Source organism: Macaca thibetana, chromosome 4 (genome assembly GCF_024542745.1).
Source record: "Macaca thibetana thibetana isolate TM-01 chromosome 4, ASM2454274v1, whole genome shotgun sequence".
Classification (NCBI taxonomy): domain Eukaryota; kingdom Metazoa; phylum Chordata; class Mammalia; order Primates; family Cercopithecidae; genus Macaca; species Macaca thibetana.
The window spans coordinates 111,718,311-111,737,852 of NC_065581.1; the positions used below are offsets into that span (position 1 = coordinate 111,718,311).

The 19,542-nt window shown below is 35.1% G+C and overlaps 1 protein-coding gene across 17 annotated transcripts in view; it reads left to right on the top strand.

The window, feature by feature from the left end:
• Positions 1-19,542, top strand: part of SYNE1 (spectrin repeat containing nuclear envelope protein 1) — a 530,910-nt gene that overhangs the window by 126,830 nt on the left and 384,538 nt on the right. For 13 of the 17 annotated variants that reach the window (XM_050786838.1, XM_050786854.1, XM_050786847.1 and 10 more), the window contains 6 exons: positions 5,214-5,234; positions 5,700-5,792; positions 6,423-6,601; positions 11,316-11,512; positions 14,277-14,386; positions 17,910-17,960. In XM_050786838.1, the coding sequence (XP_050642795.1) occupies positions 5,214-5,234; positions 5,700-5,792; positions 6,423-6,601; positions 11,316-11,512; positions 14,277-14,386; positions 17,910-17,960 (651 nt within the window). The remainder of the gene's footprint in view (positions 1-5,213; positions 5,235-5,699; positions 5,793-6,422; positions 6,602-11,315; positions 11,513-14,276; positions 14,387-17,909; positions 17,961-19,542) is intronic. The other 4 variants (XM_050786850.1, XM_050786843.1, XM_050786846.1 and 1 more) reach the window with 3 other exon arrangements.

The following is a 19,542-nucleotide window of genomic DNA, read 5'->3' on the forward strand; positions in this document are numbered from 1 at the left end:
TGTAATCCCAGCACTTTGGGAGGGAAGGGCAGGTGAATGGCTTGAGCCCTGGAGTTTGAGACCAGCCTGGGCAACATGGTGAGACCTTGTCTCTAAACAAACAAACAAACAAACAAACAAACAAATTAGCCAGATGTGGTGGCATGTGCCTATGTTCCCAGCTACTTGAGAGGCTGAGGTGGGAGGATCTCTTGAGCCTGGGAGGTCAAGGCTACAGTGAGCTGTGATTGCATTTCAGCCTGAGCGACAGAATAAGACTCTTTCTCTTAAAAAAATAAAAATGAAAAACAAAGTTAGAGTTTTTCAGATCATTCATTCTCCCATTTCAGCTGTATGACAATAGTGTCCGATTTCATTCTGAGTTATATTGATCGGCAGGAATACAAAAACAAAATTTCTCTTATTAACTTGGAAGCCTTGGAGAAAACTTTAACAACTTAACCTACGAAAGGCATTGTTTGTAAAGAAGACTTGTTTTCACAATGTCCATTTTCACAGAACAACCCAAAGTAATAAAAAAATAAAGTTTAAATATATTTGCTAAGCACCAAAAGTAATGTCTTGAGAATCAGAACAAAATGAAAGAATTTCTATTTTTTCCCCACAAGTCTCTTAATCTTTTAAAAATCACTCCCTCTCCATATCTCCCTGAAACATTCTTTTTGGCCACACTCTCTTGCACTTCTATATCCCATAGCCTCACAAAATGTTTGGCTGTGGGAAGTAATGAGTTTTTTTGGAAGGTTCTGTAGTGCACTCTCACTTATTATCTTAGCATACATCTTTACAAGTTAAGACTTATGTCTCAATTATATTTTTAGAAATTTGTCTTTTGATCTTTGTACTGACTTTGTCTTCCATTTGGAATTTTTTTCTTTTTATAACAGGACATTTATTTAGTCCTTTTATTCTTATTTAGCTTGACTTAGGGAATAATGAAGGTATTCCTCATTTTACTGGGGAAACCCTAACAATGTCCTTAGCTTTTCTCTTATTTGCAGGGCTATTGAAAAAACATATGTAAGAATCTGATGAGAAATGTGTAAATGTGACTCTGGTGAATAGATCCATCACCACTTTCCACAAGTTTCCTTCTCCAGCAAGGCGTCAGGTAGATCATTCAGAACAGTAATACAGGGAGCCAACTACTGCCCATCAGAGTGCAGATAGGGGCCATAAATTCAGGTTCCTGTGAGGTCCAGAAAGATGATGTAGAGGAATGAGGTGAGTACCAGGCTAAGTGTGGTAACAGGAGAACTGAGTGGTCCTGCGTCCTGTCTGGAAGAGGGGAGCAAATAGTTCCAACTAAAGTAACCTCAGTGAACTGCAAGAACTGCGATCCCAGGTTTTCTAATTTACCAAGAAAAGCCAGTCATCTGGACTTTTGTTAAAATGTAATTAATGATTAAAATTCCTTTAAGTTACGTATTAAATAAGACAGGCAGTTGACTACTTGCATTATTGTTGAGAATGAGGAACCTGATACCTCATTGTAGAAAGCAACTAGTGGAAAGCGGTAATGGATTTATTCATTAAGTTTTCAAATTTGTCAAGAAAAGCTAGTAATATGGATTTTTCCTGAGAGTTTTTGAAATTTATTTCCAAATAATTCAAATTTTTTTCTTCCTTGTGTTTTTTGTTGTTGTTGTTGTTGTTGTTGTTGTTTGGGGACAGAGTCTTGCTTTGTTGCCCAGGCTGAAGTGCAGAGGCATGAACTTGGCTCGCTGCAACCTCCATCAGCCAGGTTCAAGCGATTCTCCTACCTCAACCTCCTGAGTAGCTGGGACTACAGGCATGCGCCACCAAGCCTAGCTAATTTTTGTATTTTTGTAGCGATGGGGTTTTGCCATGTTGGCCAGGCTAGTCTTGAACTCCTGACCTCAAGCTATCAGCCTACTTTCGCTTCCCAAAATGCTGGGATTACAGGCATGAGTCACCGTGCCTGGTCTCAAATATTTTTTTAAACATCTGTGAGCTGTGTGTCAGCCCACTTTGGCTGCCATAACAGAATATCACAGACTGGGTGGCTTAAACTACAGAAATTAATTTTTTTCAGAGTTTTGGGGGTAAGAAGTCCAGGATCAAGGTGCCCCAGGACTGTTTTCTGGGGAAGTGTCTCTTACTGGCTTGTGACAATTCCTTTCTCTTTGCATCCTTATGTGACATTTTCTCTGTGTGAGTGTGGAGAGAAAAATCAATCTTTGGCATCTCTTCATCTTTTTTTTGTATTCATTGTTTTTTAAAAAAAATTTTTTTTATTATTCTTTAAGTTCTGGGATACATGTGCAGAACATGCAGGTTTGTTAGGTTTGCTGCACCCATCAACCCATCATCTACATTAGGTATCTCCAAATGCTAGCTCCCCTAGTCTCCCACCCCCTGACAGGCACTGGTGTATGATGTTTCCCTCCCTGTGTCCATGTATTCTCATTGTTCAACTCCCACTTATGAGTGAGAACATGCAGTGTTTGGTTTTCTGTTCTTGTGTTAGTTTGCTGAGAATGATGGTTTCCAGCTTCATCCATGCAAAGAACATGAACTCATCCTTTTTTATGGCTGCGTGGTATTCCATGGTGTATATGTGCCACATTTTCTTTATCCAGTATGTCATTAATGGGCATTTGGGTTGTTTCTAAGTCTTTGCTATTGTGAATAGTGCTGCAATAAACATATGTGTGCACATGCCCTTATAGTAGAATGATTTATAATCCTTTGGGTATATGCCCAGTAATAGGATTGCTGGATCAAATGGTATTTCTGGTTCTAGATCCTTGAGGGATTGCCACACTGTCTACCGCAATGGTTGAACTAATTTACACTCCCACTAACAGTGTAAAAGTGTTCCTAATTCTCTACATCCTCTCCAGCATCTGTTGTTTCCTGACTTTTTAATGATTGCCATTCATTGTGGTTTTGATTTACATTTCTCTAAAGACCAGTGATGATGAGCTTTTTTTCATTTGTTTGTTGGCCACATAAATGTCTTCTTTTGAGAAGTGTCTGTTCATATCCTTTGCCCACTTTTTGATGGGGTTGTTTGTTTTTTTCTTTGGGTATTAGCCCTCTGTCATATGGATAGACTGCAAAAATTTTCTTTCATTCTGTAGGTTGCATGTTCACTCTGATGATAGTTTCTCTTCATCTTTTTTAAGAACACTAATCTCATTGGGCCTGGCATGGTGGCTAACTCCTCTAATACCAGCACTTTGGGAGGCCAAGGTGGCTAGATTGCTTGATGTCAGGAGTCTGAGACCAGCCTGGCCAAAACCCCATCTCTACTAAAGACACAAAAATTAGCCGGGCGTGGTGGCGCATGCCTGTAATCCCATCTGAGACAGGAGAATCGCTTGAACCTGGGAGGTGGAGGTTGCAGTGAGCCAAGTTCATGCCACTGCACTCCCTCCTAGGTAAGAGTGAGACTCATCTCAAAAAATTAAAAAAAAAAAAATCTTATTGGATTAGGGCCCCATGCTTATGAACTCATTTAATTTCAGTTATCTCTTTAAAGACCCATTCTCCAAATACAGTCACATTGGGAGTTACATTTCAAAATATGGATTTTGGAGGGACACAAATAATAATTCATTCAATTCAAGCCTCTTTCTTATAACTCAGACTTCTCCAGATTACATGGGCCAGGTACAATGGTCTAGTCTAGCATTCTGAAGCACTAATGTGCATCAGAATCACCTGAAGGTTTTAACACACTTTCCAGAGCCTCACTTCCTTAGTTTCTGGTTTAATGGGTCCAAGATGAAGTCTCAGACTATACATCCCTAACAAGTTTCCACGGCATGTGCTTGCTGTGGCTCTGGGAATCACACTTTGAGAACCTCTGGCTCAACATCCTTCTGCTCTGGTTTTATCTGTCAATATGGTCCCATCTTCTTTCTGGCTTCTGGAAATTCTTCAGTCTCTTTGGATGTGTCTCTATTGCCCATCCTACCCTCCTAGGCTATTAAGAATGTATTGTAAATTCAATAGGATTTTGCAAGAGATGGGAGGTTAAATAAACAGACAAACCAACCTGTGCTCCCTAAACTCATTGTGAAACACATTTTAGGGTAGATGATCATGAAAAACATTTTTTTTCACAAGTTAGGCAAAAGACCCTTAGGTTCTGTAATAAATTGAATATGTTAACAATGTACAATTCCAAGTACAGTTGGAACTGGGTTGAGGTAGGATATTTCAAATTATATTCAATAGCATTTTTTAAAAAATGATACACAAGGAAAAGGAAGCAATTTTCCCCTATGAAATGCATTAATCTTATGGATATTAGCATATATTATAAATGTTTGGTGTATATATGCTAAAATGGATGTGGGAAAATTCTGGAGAAGTTGTAAAATGAAGCTCTCACAACGATCCTAGAGATCATAGTATATTCTTTCACAAAAAGTTAAAAAAAACCTGGTATTCTTTATTTTCCACAAACATATATTAAATGTCTTACACTGCTTGATTCAAAAGAAGTAGATATACAAGTTTATAATCTATGCCGGTTCTCAATTTTTATTATCTGTCATTGAACCTGATGAATGAACTTCACCAGTGAGACAAAAATCCCATAGGCATACCTCAAATCATTTACAATTTTTGTGCCAGCTTTTACTCCACCCCTGTGATGTAAAACAAGTAAATTTAAACTTTCAGGAGTAAAGTATTTGTGAAATGATTTTGCATCTGACAAAAGTTTTTTAAATAAAAAATGTACAAACATCTGAGCTTTTTATTAATAACACACTTCATGAAATCTTGGCTGAGAATTATTGAGCTAGAGGTCTGAGGAGTACTTTATTATTATTGTTTCTGATTTGTGTTTAATAATTACTAAAAGGATGTTTTTGAAGGTAGGTTATAGAAATTGAATGAGATAGATTTAACCATATAAATCCATTTTTGGGGGACTTAGCAAATAACTTTGTAGTAGCTGGGAAAACATTAGCATGAATAATTGGGGACAATTGTACATGAATTGACGTCTCTCCTGAATGCTTTATATGTCATTGTCCAAAAGTAGGGAACTGAATGCTAATAGTCTCTATTTTGCTATTTCTTGCCTTTCCTTTGTTTTTCTTTAAAACGTATTACCACAGTCAGGCTCTAAACTGACTACCTACCTCTTTATTCCCTTTGAACAAATAACGCTGATTTTGAAAGATGATTTATGTATATCTATTATCTTCTCCCTTTGTTTTTCATGTCAGTCCATGCACAGAGGATCACCGGTTAGTACAAATTTTAGAATTCTTAACTCCTGATTTTTATAGGTAAAAGGGAGCATAAGTTTCATGCTATTTGGTAACGAACTTCAAAGTAAGTGCATCTTCTTAAACTTCTCATTGCGGTTTCTCTTAAGCTCCAGTCAACCTCTAAATATAAAGAATAACATTTTTTTTTTCTGTTTGGCATTTTTGTTGGTAATTCCCTGCATGTTATATTTTTTCAACCTTAAACAAAAGAAGTTTCTGAAATCCATTTTGTAGTTTTTACTTTGTACACCTAACAAATCCCCCTGAAATTTTCACTGAAACCATGTGCTTGTTTCGATACCTCACTCTACTTACTCCCGTGTACCATTACATAGGCATGATCAGAGCGTATTGATGTCTACTAAAGGCCTAATTGCTACATAATTAAATGAGTTGTAATATTCTAGTACATTACTAGTACAATTTCTCTTTTTTAAACAGATTAAATTAGTCAACATTAACTCCACCGATATAGCTGACGGCCGACCCTCAATAGTTCTTGGATTGATGTGGACCATTATTCTATATTTCCAGGTATTGTGCTACAGTTCCTTTTTTAGTTGATGCAATGTCTTGGAGGGAGATGGTGGTGGCCATTTTAATAATGCTCTCATTTGCCATATCTTTGGGGTTGATCCTTAACTTAGCAGAAATGTACCTTTCACACATACATTGTTTCTTTGGTAGCAGAATTTCCTCTTCTCCTTTGCAAAGCTGTTGCACATGGAACCTCAAATCCCAAAGTACTCCTGCAGAGGTGCCCAATCTGAAAAGTTAGCACCTCACAATGGAGATGAAATATGTTGCAGAAGGAGCTCAGGAAACTTTTCTGTTTTCTTTGGAAGGGAGCAGTTCTAAACTCCTTTTAGACATGAAGGAGAGAAATGAACTTGCCATTTTATCCAGAATAATTGTTCTAACCAGTAGGTTTTAGTTGATTAATTCATTCATGTATTCTATAAATATGTGTGTAAGATACAGCTGGGGTGGAATGGGAAGTGCAAAGAGGAGTAAAATATTAATCATGCCTTTTAAGAGCTTGCATTTTGTCAGGAATGTCAAGGGTGTTAACATAACTCATTTGTAGGTGGAAAAGTAAAACATCCGAGGAAATAATAACAAAGGTAATGCTTCTATTTTTGCTGGCTCTTAACTCTCAAACAGATCGAAGAGTTGACCAGCAACTTGCCCCAGCTCCAGTCTTTGTCCAGCAGCGCATCCTCCGTGGACAGCATAGTTAGCTCTGAGACTCCCAGCCCACCAAGTAAACGGAAGGTGACCACCAAGATCCAAGGAAATGCTAAGAAGGCTTTATTAAAGTGGGTTCAGTACACGGCTGGCAAGTAAGTATAAGAGTTTGTCTAAATTCGCAATCCATAAATAATTTGAGTTATGAATGTATTACTAATTGCACCTTCTAATGATTGCAAACTGTGAAGAGACATTTGAATGAATGACTTTGCTTTAGTGCTTGTTTCACTCTTTCCTTGAATTGAGATATAAACACAAATCACCACTAAGACTCTAGGAAAATGCTCTGATAAAATTAATTTTTTCTTTATTTATGTTATTGGGCCCAATTAATTAAACTGATTTATCCTAAATTTTGAGTAGCGTGAGGGCTAATTCTATTTAGGTCATTGTTTAGAGTTTCTGCTCCTATTAAATAATCTTTACATAAATAAATTCTAAGTTTAAACTTGGTTATCTCTTCATGAGACCAGTATGTTCTATTTAAGAAAAATGTGAACTAAGGTACACATTCCAAAAACATTATTTTTTTTTTTATGTTCTGAAACTTTCTAGCAATTTTAGTTTTTAAATTTTTTTCCTTCGGTCTCATTTTTTATCCAGAGTGTAGATTTTTTTGTCAACTCTAGCTTTGTGAGCTGAGAATTTGCATCTAGTTTTCGGTTCTCCTCTAGGCATAATAAATTTACATGTGTATGCATTTATATGATAATAGTGGATAGAAAATGACTGCTCTCAGACAGGTACAGTGACTCATGCCTATAATCCCAGCACTTTGGGAGGCTGAGGCAGGCAGATCACTTGAGTTCAGGAGATCGAGACCAGCCTGGCCAATATGGTGAAACCCCCATCTCTAATAAAAATACAGAAATTAGCTGGGCATGGTGGAGTGTGCCAGTAAACCCAGGTACTCAGGAGGCTGAGGCACCAGAATCGCTTGAACCTGGGAGGTGGAGGTTGCGGTGAGCTGAGATCAAGATTGCGCCTTTGCACTCCAGCCTGAGCGACAGAGCTAGACTCCATCTCAAAAAAAAAAAAAGAAAAAAAAAAAAAGAAAAAAAGAAAAGGAGTGCTCTCAAAAAGTATTTTCTCATAGCAATTTCAATGGAGTTTTCAGTTGACCATATAAGTATTTTGCCGTCTGATGTGGTCGAGGTAAGTACTTTCATGTAGAGTATGCTTTTGTTTGATTTTCCTAAACGTCATGTAAAATTACTCATTTTTTATCTTGTTTTGCATGCTTAAATCTAATCTGAATTTGATTCTCTACTTCTGGAAAATAGTTGTAAACAAGTACTTATTATAAAATATTGAGGTGCTAAACATAGGGAGTTCTATTTTTAAGGTGTTTGAAGAGCAAAAAGAAAAAAATAAAAAGAGAAACACAAAGGATGTAATTAGTGTTACTAATTTATGTTGTTTTGTTTAACTTTTAAAGTGTGTTGCTGGTTTTCTAATTCGGGATATGTTTTCATGATTCAAGTTGTAGTCAAATATATTTCTGAAAACAAAGCTTTATGGCACTTTAGAATCTGAAGTAGAAATGAAATTAAAAAAACCCTTCCCACATTGTTGGAACACTGTTTAATTGCATCCACGGTGGCATTACTAATGTCTCTTACAACTTAACTGGGTAGGGAGAAGACTGGTGACTGCGTGCGATGTGTCACGATGCTATTGCAATTAAACTTTGCAATAATGTCAAGGTGGTATTCTGTGCGGCATTAAATTAACCAAAAACAAATTGATTTTCTTTTAATAAAACAGTAGCTTGAAGTAAACTCAAATTTAATGCTGTTGGAATTATCCAGCATTTAATTTAGTTTCATGCATGCTATGTTGGGTTTCAAAGATGTGCAAGAGTCTGGTGACAGCTCAAAGTCATTGCTACAACTTATATATTGGTAACATCAGTGGAAGTTTTACTTTCCTTATCTAGGCCAATGTCCAGAATCCTGGGCCTGAGGATTCTCCACCCGTGAGCAATCGATAAGATCCATTTCTTTTGTAGCTGCATAAGTTATAGAGGTTTGGGGTGATGACTTTTCTCTGCCATAAAAATTCTGTAATGAACACATGATTCCATGATGCTACCAAACCGTTGATAATTTTTTCTAAAAACTGCCTTTTATACTATCCCGGTATGTACTTTTCAAGCAACTTATTATCTAACATGTGTGAAAGACTTTAGAATCTGTATCCATTTTGAGGTATGAGTGATGTTATTCCTAAAATCATAATATTTCGTGGGACTCTAGTTTGGAAGTTCATCACACTCATAAGATTGAAGATGGTGGGAAATGATAAAAACATCCAGTAAACACTAAACTAGTTATCAGGATGTATCCACTGTTTTCATATAAAGTTTAAAAATATTTGAGAAATAAATTAAAAAATGGTTTCAGTAACATATGATAGTTAAGTCCTCTAATTTTTAAAACTAATTTCATCCACTATCAGCACATATTATCAGAAATAAAAGCATTAAGTTATAGCATATCTTACATTTACATACCTATTATCACATATATAAGCAGAACAATTATATTTTTGGACAAAAATTAGTACGGTAACAAAATAAATATATGTGTAGCCATAGTTATTCAAAGTAACTTGAAGTAAATACATATTAGAGGTCAGAAATGCTTATAAATTGGTCACCCTTCATCACTTCTTTAAATGGTGTGTCTAAGTTTTCTTTGGGTTTGTATCTAAAATACTCAAATAAGAGGTTTAAACTAAAACTTTTAAGGAATATTACCTACTACTTTAACTGACTTTAACTGATGTAATAGGAAACAGCGTGTGTATGTGTGTGTGTGTGTGTATACCTACATATATTTTTTCAACAAATATAGAAGAAATAAAACATGCTGAAACGTTTTTAATTATTTCAGTATAGTAAATATTTAGAAAAGCATATTATGTCTTTCTCTTTGAAAATGTCTAAAACAATAAACAAGTTCAAGAAAATTAGAAATAGCTAATTACATGGTGAATATTTATTAACTAATTATGTATTTACACCCCACTGAATTTTGTTAAAAACTAATTTGAAGTGGCTTAACAGGGTAAAAAAACATTTTTAAATGAGGAAATGTGGGCAAAGAAAAATAAAATTAAGTCAGAGATGGATTACAAATGAATAGATAAAAAGGACATACTGTTCAACCTGCATGGATGTCAGCTGTCTGCTGAAAAAAATTATATCCATACTACCAGAGAAATAAGCTTGAAAATAACTAAGAGAAGATTCAAGATTACTTTACAATTACTGGAATCTCATAAAATTGTTTTTAGGATATTTGTAGATGAAGCCAATGATCAGGCTCAATGATGCATAATATATTTTATGCAAACAGTGTACATTGGTAAAACATGTTTTAAAGTGAATGAGAAGTTGTCTGCAATAAAATTTAAGGATAGGCTGGGCGCGGTGGCTCACACCTGTAATTCCAGCACTTTTGAGGCCGAGGCGGGTGGATCACTTGAGGCCAGGAATTTGAGACCAGCCTGGCCAACATGATGAAACCCTGTCTCTACTAAAAATACAAAAATTAGCCAGGTGTTGTGGCACATGCCTGAAATCCCAGCTATTTGGGAGGCTGAGGCACAAGAATCCCTTGAGCCTGGGAGGTGGAGATTGCAGTGAGCCAAGATTGTGCCACTGCACTCCAGCCTGGGCAACAGAATGAGTGAGACTCTGTCTCAATAATAATAATAATAATAGTAATAATAATGGACATTTATAAACTTGTTATATTAATCAGCATACCATTCAGGTTGTATTTTTCATGAAAATTTTGAAATTTTAGTAAAAATTACTTGAGTGATATTTTTGCTTTATTTAGCAACAACTATAAGGTTAATGAGACTAACTTTTTAAAAAGAAACTACCAGATGACCAGATGACTTTATCCATTGAATGTTCCCTAATTAAGTGATCATATTTGCAGGCCCTCCACTTAATCAAGGGGTACAGCTAATGCTCAAAATCATCTTTACAACTCTGTTTTCGGAACTGCTTTTATAATTGATAAATTACATGTAGAAAAAAAATCATTCATTATGAACTTGCCTCATTTCTGCTTTCCAAAGGCAAAATATGACTACTAACTTGAAATCAGTTTCTTAATAACTGGCTTTGAGTTAATCAAATCCACCACCAAAGAAAAAAGATTTACCACCAGGGCTTTGCCCTCAAGACAATTACAAAAAAGGAGTTTACGAACAGTTTTATTGGTGGAGTAATTGGAATTATTGTTTGCATTTAGGTGGAATACAGGGTCCCTTGTGAACACTTGAGAGATATAATTGCAATATTTGCATTTGTCTGTTCTATTGCATTGGAAAGCATTCAGCCACATTATCTTAGTCTGTAATAACCTGTGTACAACACAGTGCTGCTTCCCATTAGAAACGTGTTAGATCTCTCTACAAAAAATATACAGTGGTTAATTACTATCACTTTTGGCATCTTTATAATTTGTTTTCTTAAAATTTTTCAGCATTTTTCTCTAAATTGATTTTTCTTTATAAAATGAATGTAAAAATATGCTTTAAATTAACTATCTTAATTACCGAAAAATCCAACATAGAAATCTCTAAATATAGAACTGGAATTTCGACATCTTATCTTGTTACCCCCTAAAAATTTTGTTTTCCTTAATTTTTCTCAAACACAATGAACTGATACAGTTCTCTGCATATTGTTGGTGAAAAGCACTGGATTTTGCATGAGGCCTTGAAGAAAGTCCTTGTATCTATTCAGAATGTGACATCATTTTATGTTTTTATAACACAAAGGCAGACTGGAATAGAAGTAAAAGATTTTGGGAAGAGTTGGAGAAGCGGGGTTGCCTTTCATTCAGTTATTCATGCCATTCGACCCGAACTGGTGGACTTGGAGAAAGTGAAAGGCAGATCCAACCGAGAAAATCTGGAGGATGCTTTCACTATCGCCGAAACGGAACTGGGGATCCCAAGACTGCTAGATCCTGAAGGTAGGCTGAATAATCATTGACTGCTGTATATGTTAACACAGAGGGTTTAAATGTCTTTTTCTTTTTTCTTTTCTTTTCTTTTCTTTTCTTTTTTTTTTTTTTTTTGAGACGGAGTCTCGCTCTGTCGCCCAGGCTGGAGTGCAGTGGCGCGATCTCGGCTCACTGCAAGCTCCGCCTCCCGGGTTCACGCCATTCTTCTGCCTCAGCCTCCCGAGTAGCTGGGACTACAGGTGCCCGCCACCACGCCCGGCTAATTTTTTTGTACTTTTTAGTAGAGATGGGGTTTCACCCTGTTAGCCAGGATGGTCTTGATCTTCTGACCTCGTGATCTGCCCGCCTCGGCCTCCCAAAGTGCTGGGATTACAGGCGTGAGCCACCGTGCCCGGCTGAGGGTTTAAATGTCTTAACTTTCTTAAACTCAGAAATACACATGACTTCCAAGATTCTTCCAAGCCAGAAAGCTGGAGAAAAGTGGGAAGTAATGGTATTTTCCTGCATCAATTTTCTTCTGGATAAATATCTACCACCTTGGTTGGGGTAAAATATGATTTCATTGCTCCAAACAACACTTTGGCATTGGTATATCAGTCAGGTGAACGGGACTTAATATACTTAAGGGTGGAATGAAAGTTTTAGAATGAGGGGAGGGTGTATGAGGGGAGGGTGACAGGATAATATATAATCTCAGAGGTCTGGAAGATGTAGATTATTCATACTTAGAAATGTTTTTAACCATGCAGTGTTTTGGTGTCAATCAGCAAACTACATAAATGTTTGACTAATAGTTGTCATTTTAATTGTTTGGTACATTTTTTTTGGTAAGGCTGTGAGTGTTAAGACTTTTTGGAAATGGAATGAACTCTTTCAAGCCTTCAAAAGACAATTTAGATGCCTTTGATAAACTTTTATAAACTAGTAAGTTGTTAGCTATGTTGAAACAAAAGTATCAAAGTGAAGTTCCAAATGTCACAGATAATTTATGTGGGTTGTCAATTATGGATATTTATATCAGTGAATGCAGAAATGTAAATACACAGTGAAAGCAAATTATTTTTCCCCTCTCCTCTCTACCCTCCCTGGCCTCTGGTAACCACCGTTCTACTCTCTATCTTCATGGGATCCACTGAAAATTATTTTTAACGATGGAATTTCAGACTGAACTTCCCTAGCTCTGAAACAAAGAGGATAGACTTGTGTTTCTAAGAGTAAGTTACAGAGACCCAGTTAGGTTTCTTTGAAGATGAAGGGCCCCATAGAGATTCCTTGACATTTTAGGATTCTGTTTTGAGTCCCACTCTGCCCCCACCCCCACTTTCACTAGGATATCAAAGGGCTTTCTGCCTTCTCTCTGCACAAAAATAAATCAAGGGAAAAACACGTATTCCAGCCATCAATTTCAGAGGATGTAACAGAGCTGACATTATTCCTAGAGTGGGATGAAAAAAGAATATACCTGATTCTTTCATATCCACCAGACTGCAAGATCTTAATATTTTCTTTGATGGTCAAAAACTGAGGTTGCCTAAATACAAGGCTATCCTAGATATAAGACTTTCTTCTAATTTCTTAATGAGAACTTCCCCTTCAAAAAGTTATTTAAACAACTTGGATGTATAAGCTTTTAGGGATACAGATTAAGTACTCCAAGTCTATTATAATAATGATTTTATGATTTACATATATAGTTAACAGCATATACTATGTTAAATCATGTATTAAATATTGCTTTTCTTTCGACTTTCATATTTCCTGAAAAAAAAGTTTTAGTCAACGGTTTGACTCATCACCTTTGAGTCATTTAACCAATTTCAGAATTCGTTATCTTTGCTTCCTTTTAAATGGTGTGAATTGTAGCACTCTTTAAACCCTACATTGGAAGTCTTAGAAATTATACCTCTGACCAAAAAGAACTTGTACAAAAGATTAGATTAGTTTTATACTTTATTGTAGCAATTTGGTTTGCTTTTTGCTCTATAAATTGCTCTGAAGACATAATCATTTTCTGCCTTTAAAATTGATATTTAAAAGACTTGTTTACAGCATTTTTTACTTATGCATTCTTACTTCCATGTATAATTACTAACTCTGTATAAATCTATTTGCCTGATTTTTACCGTTTGTATTGGATAAATATCTATAAGCTTCAAAATCATGGTGATTGCGGCCTTCTCAGGCAGTTTCCCTCGAAGAGTGCTTGATTGCTCAAAGCACTGTAATTTGGAGAGAATGCTCCACAAAGAGGCTGCCCAGGAAATGGAATATAAGGCATCTCCCTTTCTTCTAAAGTAAAATTTGTGGGGGCAGAGAAGAGACTTGTCTATATTTGGCCATATATAGTATATGAACTGTCATTCAGTGTCACACTTGTAAGCATTTTTGTACTACCCATTTATGCCAGTTCTAAAATTTACATATTATTTATGTTCAGTTAACTAGACAGAATGTTTGAGTAACCATACAGTATCTCGTATTTGTGAAATACTGTCTCATGAGATACTGTATGTCTTATTTAAATGACATATATGCTACTTTCTTAAATGCCGTTTGTTAAAATGTATCATCTTTCTGAGTAATATAATTTCCATCATGTAATGTCCAGACTAAATTTGATTTACCCTCCTCCCACTCCAAAATTCTAAATAGCGCTTCTGTTTTCCTTCTGCGTTTAGTGTTTTTGGTATGATAGCTAGATATTAAAGCTTGTATTATTAAAATCCAATGAATGCTAATTAATTTATTCACATTTCATTTTTTGTTTTTTCAGATGTTGATGTGGATAAACCAGATGAGAAGTCTATTATGACCTATGTAGCCCAGTTTCTGAAACATTATCCTGACATCCACAATGCAGGCACTGATGGGCAAGAGGATGATGTAGGTATTTGCTTTCTTCAAGTATTGCTAGTATATGCAATGACGGTGACTCAGATTTTTGAGTATGCTGTTCTCAAAAAATTAAATTTGAATGCATTTTAATATGAGAGCAACTGATTTAAAAAAGATACCACCAAATGGGGCGATTATTAAAGGAAAAGGTTTTTCTGGTTTGCATGTTGAATATGTTAGAGAAAGCATTGCTGATAATAAATGTAAGACTATGTGATGCTGATACACTCAAATTGAGAAAAGATAGCAGTGTTGAGAACTCCATTTTAGTGATCTGAGAATTGAAGTAATCGTATTTCTGTCATACATTTGAACATCTAGATCTTGAATCCCCTCGCTCTGGTTGATCTGATAAAATCTAATTTTGACTTTTGAATTTTAATATATCTATTGACAGCGAACATATGGGAAGTAAGGCACAATTTGTAAAAGTTCTAATTATTCACTGTGGTTAGATTTTTCAGGCTTTAAATAATTTAAATAACATTAACATTTTTCATGCTGCTCAAATTACATGTTAATTGTCATAAATTTTTTAAATCAGGAAAAAAAGGAAAAGGAAAAAATTGTATTTGACCTTCTAGAGAGAACCTATACTAGAAAAAATTAATATGTTGATGTTAATTTCCAACATTTGCATATGTATATGGAAGATACATATAATATTTTAATAAAAATAGAATTATAGTATCCATACAATTTTATAATTTTCTTCTTCCATGGACATTATAAAGAATTCTGCAGGTCATCATATGTATGTACAGTAATTTATTACCCAATCTTACTAGCTTTAATTTGTAATTTTTGTTGTTATAAGCAGTGCTTTTATGAACAATCTTGTAATAAAACATTGTTCTAAGATTCTCTTGCTCTCTTTTCTTTTTTTTTTTTTTTTTTTGAGATGGAGTCTTGCTCTTTCGCCCAGGCTGGAGTGCAGTAGTGCAATCTTGGCTCTCTGCAACCTCTGCCTGCCAGGTTCAAACAATTCTCCTGTCTCAGCCTGCTGAGTAGCTGGGATTTCAGATGCACACCACCACGCCTAGCTAACTTTTTCTATTTCTAGTAGAGACTGGGTTTCACGTGTTGGCCAGGCTAGTCTCAAACTCCTGACCTCAAGTGATCTTCCTGCCTCTGCCTCCCAAAGTGCTGGGATCACAGGCACGAGTCACCACGCCTGGCTAAGATTCTTCTTTAGAAGTGGAATTCCCAGACTAAAGGGCATACAAAATTTTAATGCTTTTAAAAATGTTTTTCGAATTGCCTTGTAGAAAGTTAGTCCTATTTTACACTCCAGCCAAGACACCAGACTGCCTGCTTTCCTGTTTATTAGCAATGGATATGACCATTCTTTTAATATTTTTGAAGTAGTGTTGTATTCTATTTTTAATTATATAGACAGGTGGATTCACTGCTGAACTTTAATTTAACTAGAAGGTGCTCCTCTTCTTCCTTTCTCCTTTCCTCCTAAAACAAATAATTATAAGGTAAATGACATCAGGAAAAAAATAAATGGAATTTTCAAGATGAGTGAAAACCTGTCTGTCTTCATTGTTCAGGTCTCAACTGGAGTTTTCAGAGCAGTTTGAAATGAAAATGAAGAGTAATAAGAAAACCAAAAAATGTAAAATATGTTTTCTAAATAGACTTATAAGCATACATAAAGAAGAATAAGGCCAAGGAGCATAACCAAAAGCTTCCAAGTAGACATTATGCCAATAGTTAGAAATCAGTGACTTCATAAAAGAATAAGCAAAACAGAGGTAACTCCTGTTTCCTAGGTCTCTTAGATGAAATTAATCTGGCATTTGATAGAACTATGTTAGCTTCTTAAAAACAGTAAGTTCAGGAAACCTCTTTTGTTCCTTGTCAGGATTGGAGCACAAACATTGGCCACCAGAGTGACTTATCTATAGTTATTACTAGTAAAGTAATTGTTTCTAAAAAGCACCACAAACGGCTAAAGCAAAGACTCCATGTGCAAATGCTGGCATGGATTGATGCAAAAATTTTGGAGTCATCTGGGGCTTGCTGGATTTTGACAATATTGTTGTGTGAGTAAGAAACTCTGTAAGAAAACACATTAGACTTACCTCATATAGCACAGAGAAAATCCATGCAAACTTCCATCTGGTTTTTATATGTGAAGTCCTTATATTACCCAGATGGATTTATATCTAATTTGGTGTCTGTGGTTTTACCGTTTTAGAGTCTCTGACATTAATCATCTCTCCAGATTAGTAAACTTTGTGGCTGGAAACATCTAAAAACACAAAAGGAGATGCTTTACTTAATGCTCATGAGCAGGAGTTTAATGCAAAAATTCTCAGAGATTTGAAACACACAATCTATTCATATAAGCTTTTTAATATACTTTACTGAAGAGGCTTTATTATTTTCAGAGGTTACTTTAATCATCTAAAAAATAAATTCTGGTCATTAAAAAAATTCCCTCTATCCCTTTCCTAAAAAGAGGATGCATATGATTTATTCAGGCTTATCTCAAAAATTATTTTTGAGGAAAAGTTATTGGAAGCTTTGCCCTTGTTTAGTGGCATTTGTCATGTAGTGCATAAGCATCTAAAATTGAATATTTCGAATAATGTATTTTTTGTTATGATGTAGGGTTTATATTTGTTTAACACAGTTAATGGTCACCTAATTCTGTCTAGTGAACCTTTAATATTTTGTAAACTATGCATATTAGTTTTGAGCCCCCACCTCAAAGTACTCAGTATTTGTCACTCAGTTCTTACTCTCTTAATTCATTAAATAAAAAAAAATTTCTTGGCATGAACATATCTATCAGGCTTTCATTTTTGTGTGTATTTGATTTATATATCCCCTTTGTGATTTTATTTGAATTAAATATTTTATGGCTACCATTTTAAATATGATTTTCTTACTGAAAATCGACATCACCATGTTTTTTTTAATCTCATCCAATAAAACTGATAAACTTCCCCCTTAAGATATTTCTTGAATAATTAGCACTCAGTCGTAAATAAACAATATAGGCCTATTGACTTATCTCATTCACCTTCTAAACTTTCATTAATTTTTTCACCCATCCGTTCTTCCATTGCCACACACATTCCTGACTGCCCTAAGAAGCACAACACAGGCTTAATTCTTATGAGGACAAAGAAACATGTGTGCTGTGTATATTTACAGGGAAAGTAATATGAGTTCATATACCTCTTCTTTACATAGTTCACCTTCTAAAATATTTACTGTTGTTTTGAGACATGTTTACAAAATATATAGCTACATATGATTATTTCAAGTTAAAATAAAAATGTCATTTTCTAGAAAACGATGTTGTCTTATTGGAGTTGAATATTTTTGTATTTTCAAAAGCTATGAAAATGTCTTAAAGTAATTATACCCTTGAAATGATCACCTATTTCTCTAAAGGCAGATGCCTCTCCATTTATTTTTCTTCTTGTTTTCTAAATAATTTTTGACCCTGATTTATATTATATTTCTATATATTATCTTTTCGTATTGTTAGGAAATACTTCCAGGTTTCCCATCTTTTGCAAATTCTATACAAAATTTTAAGGTAAGATTTAAGTAATCTTGCATTGAATACCTCTTTCAAACATCCTGCATTCTGTATCGTTTTAGTCATTCCCTTGCATGTTTTTGTCTTTATGTATACATTTCTTTTAATACTTTAATCGCATCATTTGCGTTTCCTTTCTAACAGAGCAAATAACATACTTATGTGTTATCAAATGTTAGTGATAGTCTAAGCTACTCCCATGCACTTGCCCATGAATCTTTCATTATAAAATGGTATCTATCAATTAATTTCTTCTTTATAATAATAACACTAATACAAAGAAGGACTTACAGTAACTATATTTGGTGTCTTTAATGTGACACAGAAAATAAAAACAAAATAAAGGTTTAGTTTTGTATCTTAAAATGTTAGCAGAGAATCAACGAACAAGGTAAGTATTTGGTTACCTTGTTGGTCTGAGTTTCCTCACTCTCTTCTGCTCAGTATTGGGTCTCGTGATTTAGTAAAGTTCATGACATGTGGTGCTCAAAAGATATTAGCAGAATGAATGGTTATGAATTGCTGTCCATATCCAAGTTATTGAATGCATGTCCCATATTTTAGCTTTTCCATTTTTCTTTATGTTCCGTCTAGGCTGCAGGTTATATATTGTATTGATATATTGTATTTATATCAACATAAATCAGAAGTAACTAATTTCATATCAAATACTATATTTTTTAAATGTCATGCTCCATAAAGTTGAGTTTATGTATATGTGAACGTGGTACACAAATGTAAATGTGGTTTATGTGTTTGTGTGTGTGTGTATGAGTGAATGAGAGAGAAAGAAAAACAATAAAGTGAAAGAAAAAGTAGATAGAATGCTGACAGTATAGCTGCTTGGAATTTAGATATAAGCAATAGGTTGCCATGTCTTCTGAATGTGTGTGAAAGTTATCAGTTGAAGAAAAACCCTAGACTAATGGGCTATAAATATTGTTTTGTACTCCATTTTTCTCTTAGAAAGAAGAATCTTGAGTATATAAATAGCGACATCCTTCTCACCTTACTGCAATCTGCTAGACACTTTCTAACCATTAGAAAGTCATTTACTAAATAGGCTCTAATAAAGTTATTTTAAGAACATAACCCTTTTCTTTCAGATGACTTTGTGTAACAAATAGCTCCTCTTCAGGGCAGTCAAGTGCTTTATAAATGCAGAAGTTGATGAGCAGCCTGTCCTCAGAGGCTCACAATGAAGCCCTGTGCTCACTGTTAGATGGGTCACTTCTGGTGGCCACACTGACCTCTGGTACCTTGGAGACACACCAAGAACAAGTTTTCTCTCTGAGCTCATAAGAATGTGGTATCAATGCTTTTCTGGGCATGAGAATCAACTGATAATAAAACGTGTACCTTCATTATATTCACCTGTTCATTCAGAAAAGACATCCTGGGAAGAACTGAAGCTTTATAGTCTTGGGCTCCAGTTCCATTTCTTTCTGCTTTTAACTATGTTTCTAACTCATCTCTTATTCTGCAATCATATATTGAGTGATTCTGAGTGCCAGACACTGTGTTAGATGAGGGAGATTAAAAAGATACCTAAGGAATGTCAAACGCGTCCATGTGAAGA